Here is an 18798-nt window from a genome sequence, read left to right as displayed (position 1 = left end):
GGTAGAGTGCTGTATACATTGTTTAGTTTGATGAATAAATACAGTTGAGTAGGAACAGAGGGGAAGCCTTCCTTTCTGCTTCCCCAGAAATGCTCAGTATGGAGTCCTTGGTGGTTTCCAACCTTTTCTGTCAAAGACATATAGATGAGGCATGTTTAGGGTGCTTTAGCCTGGGAAACAGATGAAATTTAGCTACTATTTCTGATATTCTGGCTGGTGAAGAGTCTGTCTTGTGAATTGCTCACATGACACCATATAGACATGAATTGGAAAAGGGCTGTAATCCTGTTTTCCTCCTACCCCACCAGGCCACTCTCCACCCGGCTTTGCTGCTCTTATGCAATTTTCCTTGTTGTCCATGCTAACTGAATCCATATGTTTTATCTCTTCTTAATCCCGGGTGTAAATGAGGGAGAAAACACTGTTCTGAGAAGAGAAAAGGAAAAGATTGCTAGGCCTGGCCCATGGATGGGACTTTGGGGACTTTTGTTGGAAGAGGTGTTTATAGGGGCATCACTGATGATCACCCCCACACTGGACCTACCAGAAAGGAAAGCTGTGATTCCAGCTCTCTTGGAACTTCTGTTTTTGTTTACCATTAACCCTGGACCATGAGGGAAATGGGAAAGAGGACTGGTGACTGGTTTGCGTCTAGGCAGTGAAAAAATAAATTCTACATTCATCCCATTTCCCCCAAATCTCCCTTTTGTGCCCCAGTTTGATGATTAATGGACCAGCATTTCCCTTCTAAGTGAGAAGGCCACCCCTCACAGTTGCCATGGCAATGTAGACCGCTCCCTGTCAATTAAAAAAATCCCCACTACTCTCCTGGCTTCTACTGTAGCAGGAGACAAGCTACCTCAGAATGTAGCTCCTGGGCTCTCCTCAGCTGCTCAGGCGGGTGTGCTAGAACATAGTCCTTCCTCTCTTTCTGGGGTTTGCCTGAGTTCCTTCACCCTGAGCAAGTAGTGCCCCTCTTGGATCTAGCAGTCCCCTGAAACAGTTCTATTAAGAAGCAGAGAAAATTACTATTTTTTAATTCATCTGTCATGCAATTTAAAAACCAGAAAGAGCCCTCTTCTATCTTTTACTTTCGAGTTTAAAAAAAAAAAAATCCCCTCCATGCCATCTCTGCTATGTAAAGGTATAAGTTGGGGAGCATTTTGACAGCCATAAAGGAAGTTTTAGTAAACCAGGAAGGAATTCAGCCTGTCAACATACTTACTTCACATGGGAGTTCTATGGGGATTTTCAGTTTATTTTCATTCCTCCCCACCTCTCTGTCCCAGCATTCAGGAGGACTTGCGTGTTTTCATTTTATCTGTTCTTATTCCTCTTGGCCTTGCTTCGGCAACATCTGGCCTCAGCACCCTGTCGCAAGGTGAGTCATTAAAGAGAAAAAATCTTAAGGGAAAAAAGTCTCTGGAATTGAGAAGTAGCCTGTGTTGAACTAAGACTGCCAGCTGAAGCTGCCAGGTTTATGGAGCATTATACAAATGGCCCCAACATTAAAGGGCCTCCTTTTTATGAATGGGTTGTGAAGAATGTAAATAAAGCAGCATCTCTCAATGGGGAAGCATTTTACACTAGCAGTACTACCCCAGCCCAAGTATTTATGGGAATTTGCTAGCACAGTCTGGCAAGACTCACTTCCTTTGTGAACTTGCCATTGTGCCAGGGACTTGGGGGGGATAAGGAGAGTGTGCTTCATATTTAGGGCAGACTGAGCACTCGTGCTCTGCAGGTCTCTGGCCTTGACTTGATGGGCCAGCTCATGGCGAGGAGTGCCTGTTAATCTTGAAAAGATGAGAAATACAGAATGTAGTCAAGAGCTCCTGATGATTAGAAGCATAGGCTCCTGACACCTGGGGTTCTGAGATTCTGCAGCTCCTGACTCTTCAGGCTGCATCAGCTTCTCCAGGACAGGGTACAGGGAGGACCTGGATGATGAAATCTGGCCTGGTTTTATGAGAGGCACCTAACTGGAGTAAAATGGACTGGTTTGAATTTCATCTCCTTTATGTTTCCCTTGCCCACCTCCTGGTATGGCCACTAATGAGCAGTAAACCAGCTAACAGGAGGAGGAGGAAGAGCACTGGTGATAGGGAAGCTGCAGATGGCTGTTCTCGGCCAGGGAAAGCTGCTGAGCACCAGCAGGGCCTTAAAGTTTCACTGGGGGGATTGGCGCCCTACCCTAGGCAACTTGGTCTAGAAGCTGGGGACCAGAGGACTGGGTTTGGTGAGCAGGCCTCAGAGCAAAGTCACATCCAGGACTTCGCGTTGTGTCTTGGGAAGGATTTTCATATATCCCAGTGAGAAACACCTGCAAGCATGGTTGGTTTTCACCTGATTCAGCGTCTACCCCCCCCGCACCCCCCCACACAAAAAAAAAATAAAAATGATCTTTGAGCACCAGCAGGGCCTTAAAGTTTCACTGGGGGGATTGGCGCCCTACCCTAGGCAACTTGGTCTAGAAGCTGGGGACCAGAGGACTGGGTTTGGTGAGCAGGCCTCAGAGCAAAGTCACATCCAGGACTTCGCGTTGTGTCTTGGGAAGGATTTTCATATATCCCAGTGAGAAACACCTGCAAGCATGGTTGGTTTTCACCTGATTCAGCGTCTACCCCCCCCCCCGCACCCCCCCACACAAAAGATAAATAACATTGTTCTTGAGGTCCTCTTCAGGTACAGTCCATCAGGAATAAAAGAATGAGTTTATCTCTCAGCCTTTCTGAGATCTGAAATGGGAACTTTTTTCTGAGGCGCCATGACTGAGGTACCTGAAAGAAAAAATGACAAGTGATTCTTCTTAGTTAACAGTGTGGATGTTGGCAGGAACTTGGGGTCTGTATCTTTTTTCTCATGTCAGTTTCTTTTCTAGTGGATTGCAGGGGCAGGGTGCAAGGTACTTTGACCACCCTGTCCTCTTTTAAGGATATGAGACCTGTTGCGTTTCTGCTTTTCCTCACCTCGGGATCTCACCTGGAGTGGTGCTCACTGCTCCGACTTCTGGTCCATTTCTATTCCTGTTTGGGCCCCCCACCCTCCCTAGATGCAGCTCTTTTTGCTTCCTGCCTGCAGAGGAAGAAGAGGTGGCCCACTCTTAGGCTCTTCTTCAACTGCAGCTACCTGCCTCAGATGGGGAAAATTCAGTTTTTTAATCACGTTTTTATCTGGCCAAGTGGTTTAGAGGTGAATTATTAGTTTTTAGAGGAAGTTTATAGAAATCATAAGATATCAGGGTGCTGCTTGATGTCAGGCTATCCTGACGAGTATGCCAGAAGGGAAGATTCACATTTTCACTATAGCCCCTCCTCAGAAGTGTGGGTCTGTCCCCCGCTGTGTGCCTAGAGGGATTCACACAATTTGGACATAACGTAGAAAAGAATTATAAAATTGATGAAATGACTATAAGAGATGATTTTCAGAGAAAATTGAAAGGACTTAGATTTATTTGGCCCAAAGAGAGGTAGCCAAGGGGCAGTTATGCTCTGTCTTTGAACATTAATGTGGTTGTTTGGAGTGTGACCAAATTTCAGTCTTCATTATAGTTCAGGCCAGAGGAAAGATATTTTACCTGCTTCAGGAGATGTGGTTAGATGCGTGGGGGTAGTCTAGACTTTTCTGGATTTACTGTAAAATCATGACAAATCTTTGAAGTTCTTAACCGCTTTCTAGGACATAAAATGGGTTTGTTTCAAAAGTGCATGTTAAGAGTTTACTGGGAACTTTGAGCAGGCTTTTCCGTAGAAACAATTTGTAAAATAATGTTTATGTTCTCTGGCCAGCCCACTGATGTCATTCAGTTGGAGTACATTTTCAGTTCCTTTGTGGTGGAAAATCAGGAAAAATTAATAATGTGTTAATGCCAATAATTAAATCAACACAGAAAAAAATGTGCAAGTTGTTGGTCTGACCCAGCAGCTGTCCTGTGTTGCAGTGGGCATGTGGGCTTTGGGACTGACCGCAGATGCCCCACCTTTACTCTCGACAGCACAGGAGTATGGTCAAGTTGCTTTATCTACCTCTCTGTACCTCTTTTTTCTCCTTTTTTGGATGAAATGATAACTACCCCATGAGGTAGTTGTGAGAATAAATGAAAGTGAATCTAGTGTGCTTAGGGTGACACTGGGCACATAGCAAGTTCTTGACACACATTAGCCATCTCGTTAGAGTAGAAGCCTCTGTGGTAGATCAAGAATTCTCTACCCAGGATCCTTATGAGATTTGAGAACTAATAATGCTAACTCTGGTACTTTGCTGCTGAGTTTACCTAAATATCTGTGACATTGTTTTGTCTTGATATAAGTATGCCTCTAGTGCCAACCTTGCTTGCTTAATGGTTTGAGGTACGTAGAATGAGAAGAATATTTTCCTGAGATATCTGGGTAAGTTGAGAGAGAGAAGAAAGAGGATGGTAGTTAAAGAGGGTTGTGCTGTATAAATATGAGATTTCCTAAAGTAGCCCTATTGAACTGTTTTACATTGAAGAGGGCATGGTTGACTTCCGAGGATGGGGGAGAGTTTGGGGGTCAGAGTTCTTTGTCCTGGGCTCCAAGTAGTGCTATCAATCTAGGGTAGAAATGGTATATGGGGTGGGGCAGGCGGGCAGATCTTTATTCATTCAGTAAGCTCTTATTAAGCCCTGTGGATGGGATTTAGTGGTAAGGAAGGCAGAGCCTGCCTGTCTCCATAGAGCTTGCATCCTAATGAGAATGGCACTAATCAATTAGGTATGAGATATTTGGGTTTGGTGCCTATAACTCTGGTAGGGACTGCCTTGTGGTTCTGCCTGTGCTGGTGGAACATTGAGAAGGCCGGGTCTTGGGTCTTGTTCCTCCTAAATGGCTGGATCATTCGGGAAGTTAGCACTCTGCTGGGAAGGCTGAGGGTGGAGCTCTCATCCAGCCTGGCTGGCCAGTTTCTTATGTTCAGGACAAGAGATAGCACCTCCAGTCTTGGCTAGCCATCTTAGATATCTCAGTTGCTGGTTCCTGGAGTTTCCTGGTGGTTGAACCAACACATATCCTTCGCCACTCCTGGGCAGGTACCTGGAGCAGGCTGATGAGCTATTGTCATGTTTTTTGAGGAATGGTACATCAATGACATGAGGTTTCCTCCTGATTCTGCTAAGGGCCTGTTGCTGAGCTTTGGTGAACCCAGCCCTATTCTTGTGTTATTTCTTCCACACTGTTCACTGCCCAGAACAAATAGGTCCTGCTCCAGGAAATTTGTTTCTGGCTCAGCCTGGGCACTATGGAGTCTGGGTGGTAGGATCTGAGGGAGCCCTAGCCTAAAACTCCATTGTCCTCAGCCTGGAGTTATCCTACATGGAAGCGGTAGGGTTGAGTCTGAGAAAAGGTACATTTGTCTTCTGTCTCAAGACTTGAGCTTTTGTCTGTTGTCCCTTCCTGCATCTAAATGTTCTGAAGTGATTTCTCAATGCTGCTCACTCCCCACTGGGCTTTTGTTCCCTCAGTACACCTGGCATGAAGGTGGCCCTCAGTAAGAGTCTGAGTGAAGTCCTGGCTCAAGCGTGCCCTCTGCGAAGCCACCTTGGAGCCAGAGCTCTCTCCACCAAGCTCCGAGCACTCCATTACAGCCCCTGTCTCACTTTCTTGTCCTGTGTTTTCCTGTTAGCCCAAGCTCCAAACTCTTTGTCTTTTGTATTTCATTTTTTTTCAGCACTTAGCCTAATACTTGACATGTAGGGGGAAAGAATGAGCTTGTATTGAGTACCGGTTGTATACAGGCACTCTGCTAGGCCTTTGACACACATTCCTATTTAACTTGATTCTCATAACAACCTTGCTGTTTAGACGAGGAAACCAAGGCTCAGAGAAGATCAAGGCAGTGACCCAGCCCACTTAGGTTTAGCAGTTGCACAAAGTGACTTCCAACCCCATGTGGGTCTCGCCTTCGCTGTGTTGAGCTATAGCAAGGGACCAGCAAATGTTGGCTGGCTGAGCAAAGGTCACAGAGGTACTCTATGCCTGGGAATGAGCAGCGGGTGCTCTGGCTTAGCTGGAGCCATGCCTGCAGGTACAGGTCTACCTCTAACACACAGGAGCCGTGCACTGGGAAGAAGCTAAGAGAAGGCAGATTGCTTAACATAGGGGCATGCGCCTTTAAAGAAAGCCTGTAAAGACTAGTTTTGTGTTGCCCCTGATTACCTCCTAATTTGTCAGGTTGGAGTTTCTTAAAGCAGAGCACTATTGTATGACTAAAATACAATGCTTTCTGCTCACTGCCCTCTCAGAGGTCTGTGTGGATATACTGACTTCTAGATCTGAGGGGTACACTGTCTCTTGCTCTTAGCCCCCTGTGAGAAGGGCCTTGCTCTAACATTAGGGCATTCGCGGTTTTCAGTGAGGAGATTTTGCCAGCTCTATCGTTAATATATTCCTGTACTTAATTGCAATTCTAATATAAAATGGGGGGAATCTGCTTTATTATAGTCTGAGTTAAAACTCCTCTCCCTCCCCCCTGAGATTAGTGTTCTTTTACAGTTACAAGAGGTGGAATGCCTGGATTTGCATTTGCAGCCAGCATTAAGTGGAGGTTCTGGATGCTTGGGTGCAGCTCTGGGCCTTTGTGTCAGGGCTTTCCTGCTGGAATGGGCACAGTGGACAGGAGTAGCTAAAGGCGGGGCTGGCCATGCCCCAGACCCAGGTCGGGTGGGTATGGACCTTCCCTGCAGGGCTACTCCCTCCTCTCTCAGCTCCCTTGAGCTTTCACTGTGAAGTGTAAGCAGCAGGTGGACTGACAGGCCGAAGGTAGACTTGGTGCCTTCTGGGGGTACACCCCCCTCCTCAAATGGCTGCCAGTCCTGAGGGCAGTCTATAAAACAAGCTGTGTTCAGAAGAATCAAGTCAGTTCCCTTTGGTTGGGTGCCCCATGCTTCCGTTTGTAGGATCCCAGCCTAATTGTGGAGTTGAATGGAGAACCTCCACTGAATGAGTTTGAATGGGCATCATGGAGGTGGGGCAGTGCCCCAGGGCTTGAGCTCTGAGTTGTGCTGGTGCTGACCGGGACTTCTGGGGGTGGGGGGTGGGGGCTGCAGGGAAGCAGCAGTCAGATGGCCGAAACAGGCAGAACATAAGCCCTCTGACCCCATCCTCTAGGCCTTTAGCATCTGAGGAGTTCACTTTTCACTGTAGAGTTGAGTGTTTCTTAGAGGCATGGAGCTGCTATTTCGGGTCTTTTGGGATACTGTTTCTGTCCCTGCCTTCTCACCGCGTTGTATACTGAACACCTCACACTGGGTCCTGCACGGCAAAGGAGCAGCGTCTCCACCTTTCCCTGGGGTTGACACTTGGGTGTTTTCGGTGGACTGGTAGCAGAGCAGAGTTCAGGCGCAGTCCGGGTTTTCAGATTTCTCACAGCAGAAGCTGGCTTCCCAGCCACTCTGGGCTCCTACTGTAGGAGAACTGCCCAGGAGGAAGACAGGCTGCCTGCATCTGTCTGTGGGTCTGGAATAGAGGAGTGATGTTTGCGCCCCTGACTCTTAACCTGCTAGGCTCTTCCTGAACAGTGATTCTGTCATCCTTACCACCACTCTTAAGGAAAGTTCACTTCGATACATCCATTTTAGATAAGGAATCTGAAGTTTAGAGAAGTTAAGTAAGTTGCCATGAGGGCAGGGCTGGCATTTAAATTCATGTCTGCCTGACTCAGAGCTTTGGTTCTTTCTGCTTAACAGCTCTTGGAGATTCAAGAGATACAGCTACATTTCTTTATTGGGCATTATCATAAGAATCTCAGCAGCTTCACCTCTTTGTTTTCCCATGAAATTTTATCAACTAAATTTAAGTGGGCAGGCGCCTGCCTTTGTGCTCTTGCTTTTTTTCTCTGATAGAAGATTCAAGAAAGTCAGTGCTCATGAGAAAGTATTATTCCTTCAGAGGAGGAGGGAGGGAGGTTATTCCAAGAGAGATTTGCAGAGGAGGGCGGTGTTTAACTCAGTGCCAGTTGTGTGGCAAAGTGGCTTGGGTCAGGGCCCTTCTTGGCCCTCACCCAGGTGACCATCAGGTCTCTCCTTACCTAAGACTTCCCGAATATTCCCCTCCAATTAAAATAAACCAGAAAGCCTGAAAAGCAAAATTTAAAATGCAGTGTGTAAGAGAGGTTTTAAGAAGGGCAGTAGGATCCCTGAGTCTGGAGGTGGGGGAATGTGGCCTAGAGCTGGATGCATAAGAGGAGAGCAGTGGCCAAGGCTAAGGCCATCTTCTGCTTGCGGAGAGATCTGGGCTTGACCTGCCTGCCCAGGCCTCACCCTGGTTTTCCTCAGTGGTGCCCACACTTTTTCAGGCCTCTGACCCTCCCTTGCACGCAGTACCTTGGGTATGCTCCACCTGTGCTGGTAGAGGTGGAGGTACACAGTGCCGCTGCAGCTTGAAGGGTAAAAAGACAAGTCCTCCCTCCCTTTCTACTTCTGTGGAGATAACTTCCCCTATCCCTGGGCAGGCTGAGGCTGCACCGAAGCCTAGACCCTGCCTTAGCACTCTTGCTGGACCTGATCTCCAACTTGATTTTGAGACCCGATGTGCCTGGGGGCTGAGATGACCTGTTGACTGTCTTTAGAGTACACTTGGGATTTTGGATTCAACATGTAATTTGCTGGTCTTTGGCCTGGAGAAACCACCAGTGCCACTATCCTCCATGGCAGTAATATTCCCTGGGGAATCCCTCCTAGGAACCTTCTCCTGAGGGGGCCAGGTCTACCTGTGCCTGGGAGGACAGGGGATCCCAGAGAAGAAGAGGGTAATGCTGAGAGAACCCAGGCACCCTTGTTTCTTGGCAGTGGTAGAAGTTCTTGGTTGAGCTGGTGTATAAATGGGAGGGACAGGATAGCAGGAGGACTGGCAAAGCTGGTATGGGAACCAAGCCTACTGCTTTCCAGGATCTTCTTTCCCCAAGGAGCTGGGCCTCCTCCGACAGGCTGGGAGCCCCCTCTCCACTCAGCCCCACCCTGGGTGGAAAAGCTGCAACAGAGGTTCTCACATGTCTATCTTCAAAGCATGACTCAACACTTGCTCTCCTCAGTTTGGAGTGTAGTGAGGCAGGCAGCAGAGCCCCTAGCCTCTTCTCAGGTTGGTAAGTGACTGTTGCCTTAGGCACCACATTAAAGCTATGAGTTGTTTTGCAATGGGCTTCTGATGGCCTTGGGTGTATTTGGCGGGTGGTAGGATTTGGCAGAGTCTGGGGAGACAAGCAGGAGGCTCTTAACGCCTGATTTGAAAATGTGACTCGCCCTCTGTGATTTAGAGGCTTCCCTGAGAGTCAGCTGGATAGTCACTTCATCAGCCCAGGGCCAGTGAGTGTCCCTGAGGGACTGGAGGGCTGAATGGGAGATGAAAGAGAGATACTCCACTGGGAACAAATTCCCAGGTTCTCAAGCCAAGCTTCTGAAAGTAGAAGGCTCCCCTCTCAACCTCTTCCTGCTTGAGACCTTCTGCATGTTTTGAGGGAAGGACTGAGTAGGGGGCAAGTGTTCCAGAATCCCAGGACCATCCATCCATGAAGCTAGTCCACTAGAAAACTGTGTGCAGGGGAGCAGGCCAGTCAACCCAAGCTAAGAGCTCTTTTGCGCTTTTACTTACTGGGCCGGAAACCTCTTTTCCCTGTCCACCCCCTCCTTGTTCTGTTCCTGTGTCCTTAAAGGCCACAAGCCCAGGTGATCTCAGCCTTGGCCTCCAGCCATTCCTACGCCTGACTCCTGATAGCTTGGGGCCTGTCGAGGGGCTTTGACCTCTGCTCAGCTGTGTGATCTGTTCACTCTTCTCCATCTTCAGGCCCTTTGGGGAAGGTCTGGGCCTAGGCTTTCCTAGGAAGTACAGATAGGATTCTTGTCGCTGCTCCTCCACCTCCAGCACAGGGGTGCCCTGCATTTGAGAAAAGGGCCTGTGGGTTGTAAGCAACTGGGATGCTTTTGAGAGTGAAAGGATGCATTGCTCATTAGTATGCTGAGCAAGCAGGGATGGGTGGTCACCTTGATTAGAAGCTGGAATCTTAGGGAACCTAGCAGATGCCTGGGATTTTTTAGGAGTTCTCTCTGTGCTTTAGGAATGAATGGATTTACCTTCTGTGACTCTGTGTCTTGCCTGGGGCCTGGTCTCTGGGTAGTGGCAGGTCCCTGCATGGGGCCAGAGGCCAGAGCAACGCCTGGCACGCTGCCTCCCTTTTCCAGTTTTCCACGTCCCCTCTCAGGAGTGAGGGACACCCACACTGCCCTCATCCTGGTTTTCTGAGCATTCTGTCTCAACTATTGCAGCACGTCTCAGGAAAGAACGTAGCCAGTGACCCCAGCCACTGGCCCAAGGCCACAGGACCTAGCTGGGAAGGGCTCTGGAATCCCTGGGAGCCCTCAGGCCTGGGATTTTCAGGGTTAAACCTGGCCCAGCAGGACTGCTCTCGGCTCCTTGGGTAAAGTGAGTGTGAATAACAATAGCAGTGGGGAAATTAAGCTGGAAAGCCTGGGCCTGCTTGGGGGTGGGGGGTGGTCCACAGGGTACCAACCACCTCTGGTACCTTATTTGGCAGCACCTTGCTTTGGGTGGTAGGGTAGGTAGAGTGAATAGCTCAGTAGTCTCTGGCCACCAATCTACCCCACCCCCAGTTCATCACTGCCTTGGCTATATCAGCTTCTAGCATACAGCCAGCTCTGGCCTCTCTCATTCAGGATGGGGAAGAGGTAAAGGGCAGGCACCCCAGGTGTATGTTGGTGGTTTGTGTGTGGCAGGGGCGGGATGCAAAGTAGGGGATGATGCCTGGTTATGAGCATTTTCTGTCAGGGGCTCTGGGTTTCCTAGCACCGCTGCCATTCTGGCTCCTGCCTGGAATTATTGCCTACTAAGAGGGAGACCTGAGGAATAGAGCAGGACTAACAAGGCAGCCCCTGGTTAGGCCCGAGTTCTTCTCTCTTATATTTCCTTTTCCCAACTCTTTGTGGCTGGTGGGACGTTAAAGATGTACCTCATGTAGTGTAGGGCCCCTGGGTTTCCTATCCAGAAATGCTAGCCCCAGCTTTACCTACATCCCTTCCCCAGGCACTGGCACTATTTAGGCTGCCCTCTTCTGGAATCCCATGCATAAAGCTGGGTCTGGCTCCTAGCCCTGGCTGAGACCTCCTTTGACCACGGGCTCCTCAAAGCCAGGCCTTCACCCTTCTGGGTCTTTTCTAGCAAGTCCCAGGTATAACTGTCCTGCTGTACATGCTGGGCAGGTCGTCATCACAGGCTGGACTTTGCCTCCTCTGCAGCCCAACAGGCAGGTTCCTCATCTCACCTCCATACTGTCCTCCTTTCATCCTGTGGCCAATCTCAGAAGCCGCAAGATGAGGGAGGAGGGTTGGTAATATTTTTGAAGGAATAAATAGGCTCCCACCACCCGAGCCCCCGTTCTGGCTGGGTGTCTTCAGAGCCTCCTCCCGGCCCGTGATGAGTATGTAGTGGGAGAAGAACAGCAAGAGAGAACCAAGAGTTTTACCCCCAGCTTCTTCTGTCTTCTGACCTTGGGGTCTGCATTGCTCTTTAGGCTCTCTAAAGCTTTAGTTCAAGGGGCCCTAGGCTAAAAGAAGAGCAAGGCAGTTAGTCCTTACACAGCTGCCAGTACCCTGACCCCATTGGACCTTTGCACTCCCAAGAAAATCCAGGCTGGAGATGGGATGAAGATAGGCCAGAGATACTACAGGTAGGGCTGGATGGGCTGCAGTCGGGGAGAAAGCAGGCAGAGTGAGCTTCTCTCATTACCTGCCTTCTGTCTTACAGATTGGCTATAATCCATGACACACACTCGGAGGAAGTCCCTTCCCATGTTGAGTTCTGGCCCCACTGGCCGCCAGGAGCCCCTGCAGATGGAAGGCAACAGCATGGAGCAGGAGGCGGAAGGTATGGAGCCAGTAATGCCTGAGAGCCCAGGGCACCTCACAGGGCGCCGCAAGAACTACCCTCTGCGTAAGCGCCCCTTGGTTCCTGAGAAGCCCAAGGCCTGCAAAGTGCTGCTGACCCGCCTGGAGAATGTGGCCGGACCACGGAGTGCAGATGAAGCTGATGAGCTGCCCCCTGACCTGCCCAAGTCCCCTAGCCCAGCCCCTTCCAGTGAAGACACTGGCCTCACCCAGCCCCGCAAGCGGCGCCTGGCCTCCCTAAACGCCGAGGCCCTTAATAACTTGCTGCTGGAGCGGGAGGACACGAGCAGCCTGGTGGGCAGCCGACGTAGCCGAGGGGGAGACCCCCACCGCAGCCGGGACCGTGACCGGGCCACTGGGGGCTGGTCTTCCTCCAAGAAACGGCCCCGGCTGAGGGACCTCGGCGGAGGAAGTCGGGACCTGTCCCCAGAGCCAGCACCAGATGAAGGTAGCCGTCGAGATGGTGACCTAGCTCCCAAGAGACTGGCCAGCCTGAATGCAGCTGCTTTCCTAAAGCTGAGCCAGGAGCGGGAGCTACCCCTGCGGCCACCTCGTGCCCACCCAGAAGTAGATGGGCGCTCCACTGAGCCACCAACACTGAAGGCCCCGAGGCCAAAGTGGGCCAAGGTCAATGGCAAGAACTATCCCAAGGTTCGGCAGGGGCCCAACTCCGGGGAGGCTCTAGGTCCGCTAGGCTGGCAAGGGTGCCCCGAGGAGCCATGGCTATCCGCCACCCCTCGTGGGCCATCCAGCCAGCCACCTTACCGGCAGCCTCTGAGCCAGGCTCTGGAGAGCCCCTTGGGTCTACGCCCCCATCTGCCTCTGCTGATGGGTGGGCAAGCAGCCCTGAAGCCGGAGCCTGGGCGCCCAGGAGAGGAGTCACCTGCCCCCAAGCAGGAACTGCATCAACCCTCTTTTCCCACACCCCAGCTGTCCCTCCTGCCGATGCCTGGCAACCCTGCCGACTACAGTGGCCTGTGTGGTCGGCCTGAGCTCACTGCACTAGGCAGCGTCTACCTATACTGCCAAGATGGGCTGCAGTGTGGGGGCTATTCTCCCTGCCCCATGCTCCCTGAGGGTAAGCTGTCCCCAGTGGTGGCACCTACCGAAGGGCTCCTCTTGGCCCCGAGACCAGTGCCCACAGGCACCCCTTTCCAGCACCCTCCTTGGAGCTCTCGCTACTGCTCCAGTGGGGAAGCTGGAGTGAATGGCTACAGCATCTGTGAAATGTTACCCCCTTCTCTTACCCACATCGGCACTACCTGTGGCGGCTGTTCCTACAAAATGCCTTTTGCAGCAGGTAAGCCTTCCTGGGGGTGGGATGTACCAGGGAGTCTCTGAGACATGGTGTTCTAAGAGGTTGGGTCGTGGAACAAGGTGAGGCTCCTTGGGGTTTAGGTACTGCAGAGAAGGTAGGGGGCTTTGAGAGGGGAGGACTCCCCTCATTTTGTACCCCAGGCCTAGGAGCACTCCCAGGAAGTGGGCCCATGTTTAGCTCTTAACAGCCCTGTTCTGTTCCTGCTGTCTGTGGAGTTTTCTTGGCCTGGCAGGTAGATAGGTAGGTAGCATTATGGTAGTAGAAGGGGTAGGGAAGGCTGTTTGTTTCTCTCCATTGGGATGCCGTGCCCAGTCTTAGACTGTTGAGTAGTAAGTTAGATATTGAAATTAGGGTTTTTGCCAAGATCTTCCCATGTCCCTTCTGCCCTCCTCAAGGAAAGCTAGAATTCCTTACTTTCAGGAGCCCAGACCATCTGCATACTGGCAAAAGGTAAGCATTCATGGGAATGAGTGGGGGGGTTACCAGATCCAGTAGCTGGTGCCAGCTGTAGTAGGACTGCTGCTTCCTGGCCATACAGGCTTTGAAAGAGAAGTAGTGCCCAGAGTTAGCATCACTTTGCTAGGGGTGGATGGGGTGGGTACACTCTGAGAACAGACAGAGTTCCCTGGCACAGACGGTGCTCTCAGGGCCTGTGGCTTTGGTGTCCGCCTTCCTGGCAAGACCTAGACACCTGAGAGGCTTGTGCTGTACTCCCAAATTGGCAGGAGTGTCCTCACATGCCTCTTTGGGCTCCCTTCTAGGCTTCCTGGTAGAAATGAGGTGACCAGAGCCATCCTGGTCGGCAAATCTGCCTTGCTTGTGGTGAAATGAGGGGCCAGGCCTTCCCAGGGCTCTCCCCTCCCCCACAGTCCTCCTTATAGGGGTCTATAAAACAACTTTATAGACCAGTTGACTGGCCAGACTGGTTTTCAGATTCTGGCGTGAGTTGGAGCTCTAGGAAATGAGAACAGGCTTCTTCCTGGGCTTTTCCTCCTCTTTTGTATCACTCTCCAAATCTAGACACATAACCTGTGAGATCCAAGACTCTTACCCACTTGCCCCTGGTGTTTACACCAGTAAACACCATGTGCTAGGCACTGTTCTAAAGCACTTCACATATGGGAGCCCACATGGCATGTAATTGAGCATAGACTGTAGAACCAAACTGCTTGGAGCGAAATGTTCTCCACTTCCCTAGCCACGTGACTGTGGGACAAGCCAGTAACTACTACATGTCTCATTTTTCTTAATTGTAAAACGGGAATAGGGTTGTTATAAGGTTGAGATGAGTTAATGCACCAATTTAAAAAAAAAACAAAACAAAACTCAGGACAGACTACATGATAGTTGCAACTACTATTTCCATTGCAAAGCGCCGAAAGGTAAAGTAACTTGGCCTGATGTTACATAGCGAATCAGTGTCAGGTCTGGGAATCATATCCTCGGCTGTCTGATTCCAGCTCCCCTGCTCCTAAGCACTATGGAAGCCTTGGAGAAGGTTAAATCAAAGCTAGAGAAGCTGTTCCCATTACCCACCCCCTTCTTTCAAGCTAGAAAGAGAAATGGAGATGTCTGTGAGCCAGTCTCCAAGGTCAAGAAACACCCTTGGCTAGTCACTCTGATGGTCCACCTTAAAGGCCCCCAATCTGACCCACCTGCCACTTAGAATTAGGAGCAGACTCTGAAGAGCTTGGGGGAGGTTACTGTTTGTCCTTATCTGCCCTGACTCCCTCTCTCCTTTTTCCAGAAGGCTGCAGGTCCCTGGGCCAGCTGGAATTTCCTCTCCCGGAAGCTGGCCACCCAGCCTCACCTGCCCACCCCCTCCTGGGGTGCCCTGTGCCCAGCGTGCCACCTGCAGCAGAGCCTGTCCCTCATCTTCAGACACCCACCTCGGAGCCCCAGACAGTAGCCCGTGCATGCCCTCAGAGCGCCAAGCCTCCTAGTGGCTCCAAGTCAGGTCTGCGTACAGGTTCCAGCTGTAGGCACACTGTGAGGAGCAAGGCTGCCCGCAGGCCAAGTCACCCCAAGCAACCACGTGTCCAGCGCCCACGCCCTCGCCGCCGTCGACGCCGCCGCACTAATGGTTGGGTTCCTGTTGGAGCTGCTTGTGAAAAGGCTGTCTATGTCTTGGTGAGTGTCAGCTCTTAGCTGATGGGTAGAATGGGTGTGGCATTGAGGACATAGGACCTGTAGTGAGATATGCGGATCCCAGGAACCCCAGCTCTAGCTATACTGCGAAGTGACAAGGGGCTCCAGTTCATTTGTGCTCCAGGAACCAAGTATGCTGGCCCAGCCTGCTCCCCCAGCCCCTACTGATCCTATACTGTCCACCTTGGGGAGGTCAGGGCACGCATACAGTTACAGCTGGTGGCTACCATCTCTGTCACTGACACTCAGAGGGGCTCTCTGAAGTGTCTTCATCTCTCATTCCTTCTCATGCTGTTCCTTCTGTCCTGGATTATAAAATGGACTTTTGTGGAGGCTTTTTGGATAAATTTGTATAGGGGAAATTGAGATTAGGCAGAGAAAATCAGTGATACAGAACCATCTGGGATGATGAAAAGAATGTCAACTAAAATTTATTGAGCACTTCTTAGGTGTCAGAAGCAAGCTAAGCACTTTGCATGCATTATCTGCTTTCATCCTCACCACTACCCTATGAGGTATGTACCCTGTGTTCCTGTAATTATCCTCAATTCACAGATGAGGAAACTGAGGCTTAGATTAAGTAATTTGCCCAAGGCTATGCCACTTGGCAGTGGTGATTTAAGGGTCAAACCTAGACTGTCCCATTAGGAAGCCTGAGGACCTCCCCAGTGTTGAGAGTTCGGAGTGAGAGAGCCAGCTGTTGGGGTATGGTGGTCAAGAATGCAGCCCAAGAAGCTTTGGGCCACTTTCCCACCCTTGTTCCCATTTCTTATCCTTTCTCCAACCATGAGGACCCCCATCCCATCATGCCCCTGAAAGCCAGGCTTAGGGAGAAGGGGCCAACATGTAAATTCCTTCTGCAGTTTCCCATCCGTAGTGGTTTTTATTGCCCTGAGGAAAATAGAGAGAGGGTGTCATTTGTTCCCTCCCTCCATCTTCATTTTGAGTGGGGCCTTACAAGCCTGTTTGTATCATTGGTTTGTTGCTCAGGATGAACCGGAACCAGCCATCCGAAAGAGCTACCAGGCAGTAGAGCGGCATGGAGAGACCATCCGAGTTCGGGATACCGTCCTCCTCAAGTCAGGCCCACGAAAGACATCCACACCTTATGTGGCCAAGATCTCTGCTCTCTGGGAGAACCCCGAATCAGGTACCCCCTGTCTGAAGTCTGACCTGGCACTGTTCTTGGCACAGTCTGTCTTCTACTTAGCCAGGGTCTATCTTTTGCGGAGGGCAGCAGGCGGCCTTGTAACTGGATTGCATCAGCTCATTAACCTTTCCAGTCACAAGGACCTGGACACCTGTCCCCCTTCCTCACCTGTCAGTGCTTTTCCCCTCTTCTTCCTCCATGCTTAATAGCATTCCAGGCCACAGAATGCCAGGCTTGGCCCGAGACAGAGGACTCGGGTGGTTGGAACCTGCAGGATTGGCCCAGCATTAGAGATGGATGAGCCTCCAGGGCAGGTGGCCAACTTGCCTGCCTAAGTAACTCTGGGGTTGCCAGCTCAAGTCATGATTGCTTCTCTTGACCCCCAGGAGAGCTGATGATGAGTCTTCTGTGGTATTACAGACCAGAGCACTTACAGGGAGGCCGCAGTCCCAGCATGCACGAGGTGAGCTGCCTGGCAAATGGGTAGGGGAATGCAGGGGTGGCAGAGAGGTGAGGTCGTGGCATAAGAAGGTGGTTTGGGAAGGGCAGCTATGGGCAGTCAAGTCCCTAGACTGTGATGTCAGAGAGCCTGGAGAAGGGCCTGGAGAAGAGGTTTCAGCCTCTTTTCCCAACCGTGCCCTGGTTCATGTTTCAAAGGAAATAGTACTCAGTCTTGAAAGGGGGGCAAAAAAGGAGCCTTTGAGGGCAGGGGCTGCCAGAATGGGAGCAAGTAGATGTATCCTCCTGGTGACAGGAAAGGGGAGGTGAAGCTGCACACCGAGTCCCCTTTGATAATGTCTGCAGCACGAGAGGGAGATGGAAAAGGACTCCTAATACCTCTTAGTACTCTACCCAGTGGTGTGCTAAGAGTAGTAATGCCCCCAGGGTGTGGTCCCTTCTCCCCAGTCCGGACTCCCTTTTACTCTGGTTTCCCTCACTGGGACTTTCCAGTAGACTTTGATCAACTCTTCTCTCCTCCCCTGGGCTGGCTGGGCAGGCAGGGGTGGGGGTCAGGAAACTAATGACCGGCTGGAGGAGGCACCTGGCTTCTCCAGAGTAGCATGGAACCTGGGAGGAATGCCTTGGGGTGACAGGTGGCAAGCAGTTAGACTCACATTTCTGGGAAGCTCCCTGGCTTTCTAAGCACTAGTTGGAGTTAGGTCAGGAGTCTCAGGGGGGTTAATGTCCACCTTGTTCCTGGAGTTAGATGTTTCTAACCTTGGTAACTGATCTCCTCCTGCTCCGTGCCTTTGAGCCTTTGCAGAATGAAGTCTTTGCATCAAGACATCAGGACCAGAACAGTGTGGCCTGCATTGAGGAAAAATGCTACGTGCTGACCTTTGCTGAATACTGCAGGTGGGTGGTGCCCTGTGCCTCTGGCTAGCCTCTCCCCTCAGACCCCCCAGGGCTGTTTGTGGGCTGCCTGTGACCCTCAAAGGGATCTTACTGAGCCTTACCTCCCAGAACTTTTTTCCTTACAGCCTACTTTTACCATTTGATTTTTTTAGAAGAAAAAAAATTGTTGCCTGTCTGAGGTAGAATGGTTGGGCAGAGTCGGGGTTATTGTACTGCTCTTGGAGAAAATCAAGAATTGGCAGGTGGTCAAGAGGGAGGCTCTAGCAGGTGTGGTTCCCCAGTGACAGAGAAGGTAAACTGGCAGTTGGCAGAGAGGGTGTAACCCCTAGGACAGGGACGGAGGCAACACAAGCCGTTGCAGGGATAGGAGGAGACGAGACATTCTCACTCTCTGGACCTGTCCAGAGAAGGAATTGGAATTCCTGCAAAGGTGGTTTTGATAAAGACAGTGGACGGTATGTCGTCGCAGATTCTGTGCCATGGCCAAGCGCCGAGGTGAGGGCCTCCCCAGCCGAAAGACAGCACTGGTGCCCCCCTCTGCGGACTACTCCACCCCACCACACCGCACAGTGCCGGAAGATACGGACCCTGAGCTGGTGTTTCTTTGCCGCCATGTCTATGACTTCCGCCACGGCCGCATCCTCAAGAACCCCCAGTAGCTGCCTCCTGCCCACACTGGGGCTGCCCATGGGCAAGTTGGGGCTCAGGGCAGGGGGCACTGCTTGAAGCACAGCACTTGGTTAAGGGGCCACAGGGGCCTGAGGTTGCTGGCCTGTGGTTCTCTTGGGGGGAGGGCAGGGGTCCCTATGAGTTTGGGCCCCAGGGGAGGGAAGGGGGAGGCCAGGATATAAGAAAAGCATCATAGCCCTCAGCTTGGCCCAGGGTACCTCTCTGTGGTCCGTGGGTGGAGACTCCTGA

The 18798-nt window shown here is 51.1% G+C and overlaps 1 protein-coding gene across 2 annotated transcripts; it reads left to right on the top strand.

The window, feature by feature from the left end:
* Positions 1–11768: 11768 nt before the first annotated feature.
* BAHD1 (bromo adjacent homology domain containing 1) lies at positions 11769–18792 on the top strand. 2 transcript variants are annotated; one of them, XM_006920491.3, is made up of 6 exons: positions 11769–13208; positions 14974–15356; positions 16365–16524; positions 16911–16987; positions 17789–17880; positions 18350–18792. In XM_006920491.3, the coding sequence occupies exons 1-6, from the start codon at positions 11783–11785 to the stop codon at positions 18537–18539; spliced, it is 2328 nt and encodes a 775-aa protein (XP_006920553.1). In that variant the 5' UTR covers positions 11769–11782; the 3' UTR covers positions 18540–18792. The 2 variants fall into 2 exon arrangements, with proteins under 2 accessions (XP_006920553.1, XP_024894605.1); XM_025038837.1 differs by having other exon boundaries at positions 17780–17880.
* The last annotated feature ends 6 nt before the right edge of the window (positions 18793–18798 follow it).

The sequence above is a fragment of the Pteropus alecto genome, unplaced genomic scaffold (assembly GCF_000325575.1).
Source record: "Pteropus alecto unplaced genomic scaffold, ASM32557v1 scaffold86, whole genome shotgun sequence".
In the NCBI taxonomy this organism is placed as follows: Eukaryota; Metazoa; Chordata; class Mammalia; order Chiroptera; family Pteropodidae; genus Pteropus; species Pteropus alecto.
Note: the sequence above shows the minus strand (reverse complement) of the source record. Positions and strands in the feature narration are given on the sequence as shown.

Excerpts from the sequence above, each read along its gene's own strand:
- BAHD1 (XM_025038837.1), top strand. The coding sequence starts at position 11,783 with ATGACACACACTCGGAGGAAGTCCCTTCCCATGTTGAGTTCTGGCCCC. Across the intron at positions 15,357-16,364 it reads AAAAGGCTGTCTATGTCTTG|GATGAACCGGAACCAGCCAT; the intron begins GTGAGTGTCAGC and ends TTTGTTGCTCAG. Across the intron at positions 16,525-16,910 it reads CTGGGAGAACCCCGAATCAG|GAGAGCTGATGATGAGTCTT; the intron begins GTACCCCCTGTC and ends CTTGACCCCCAG.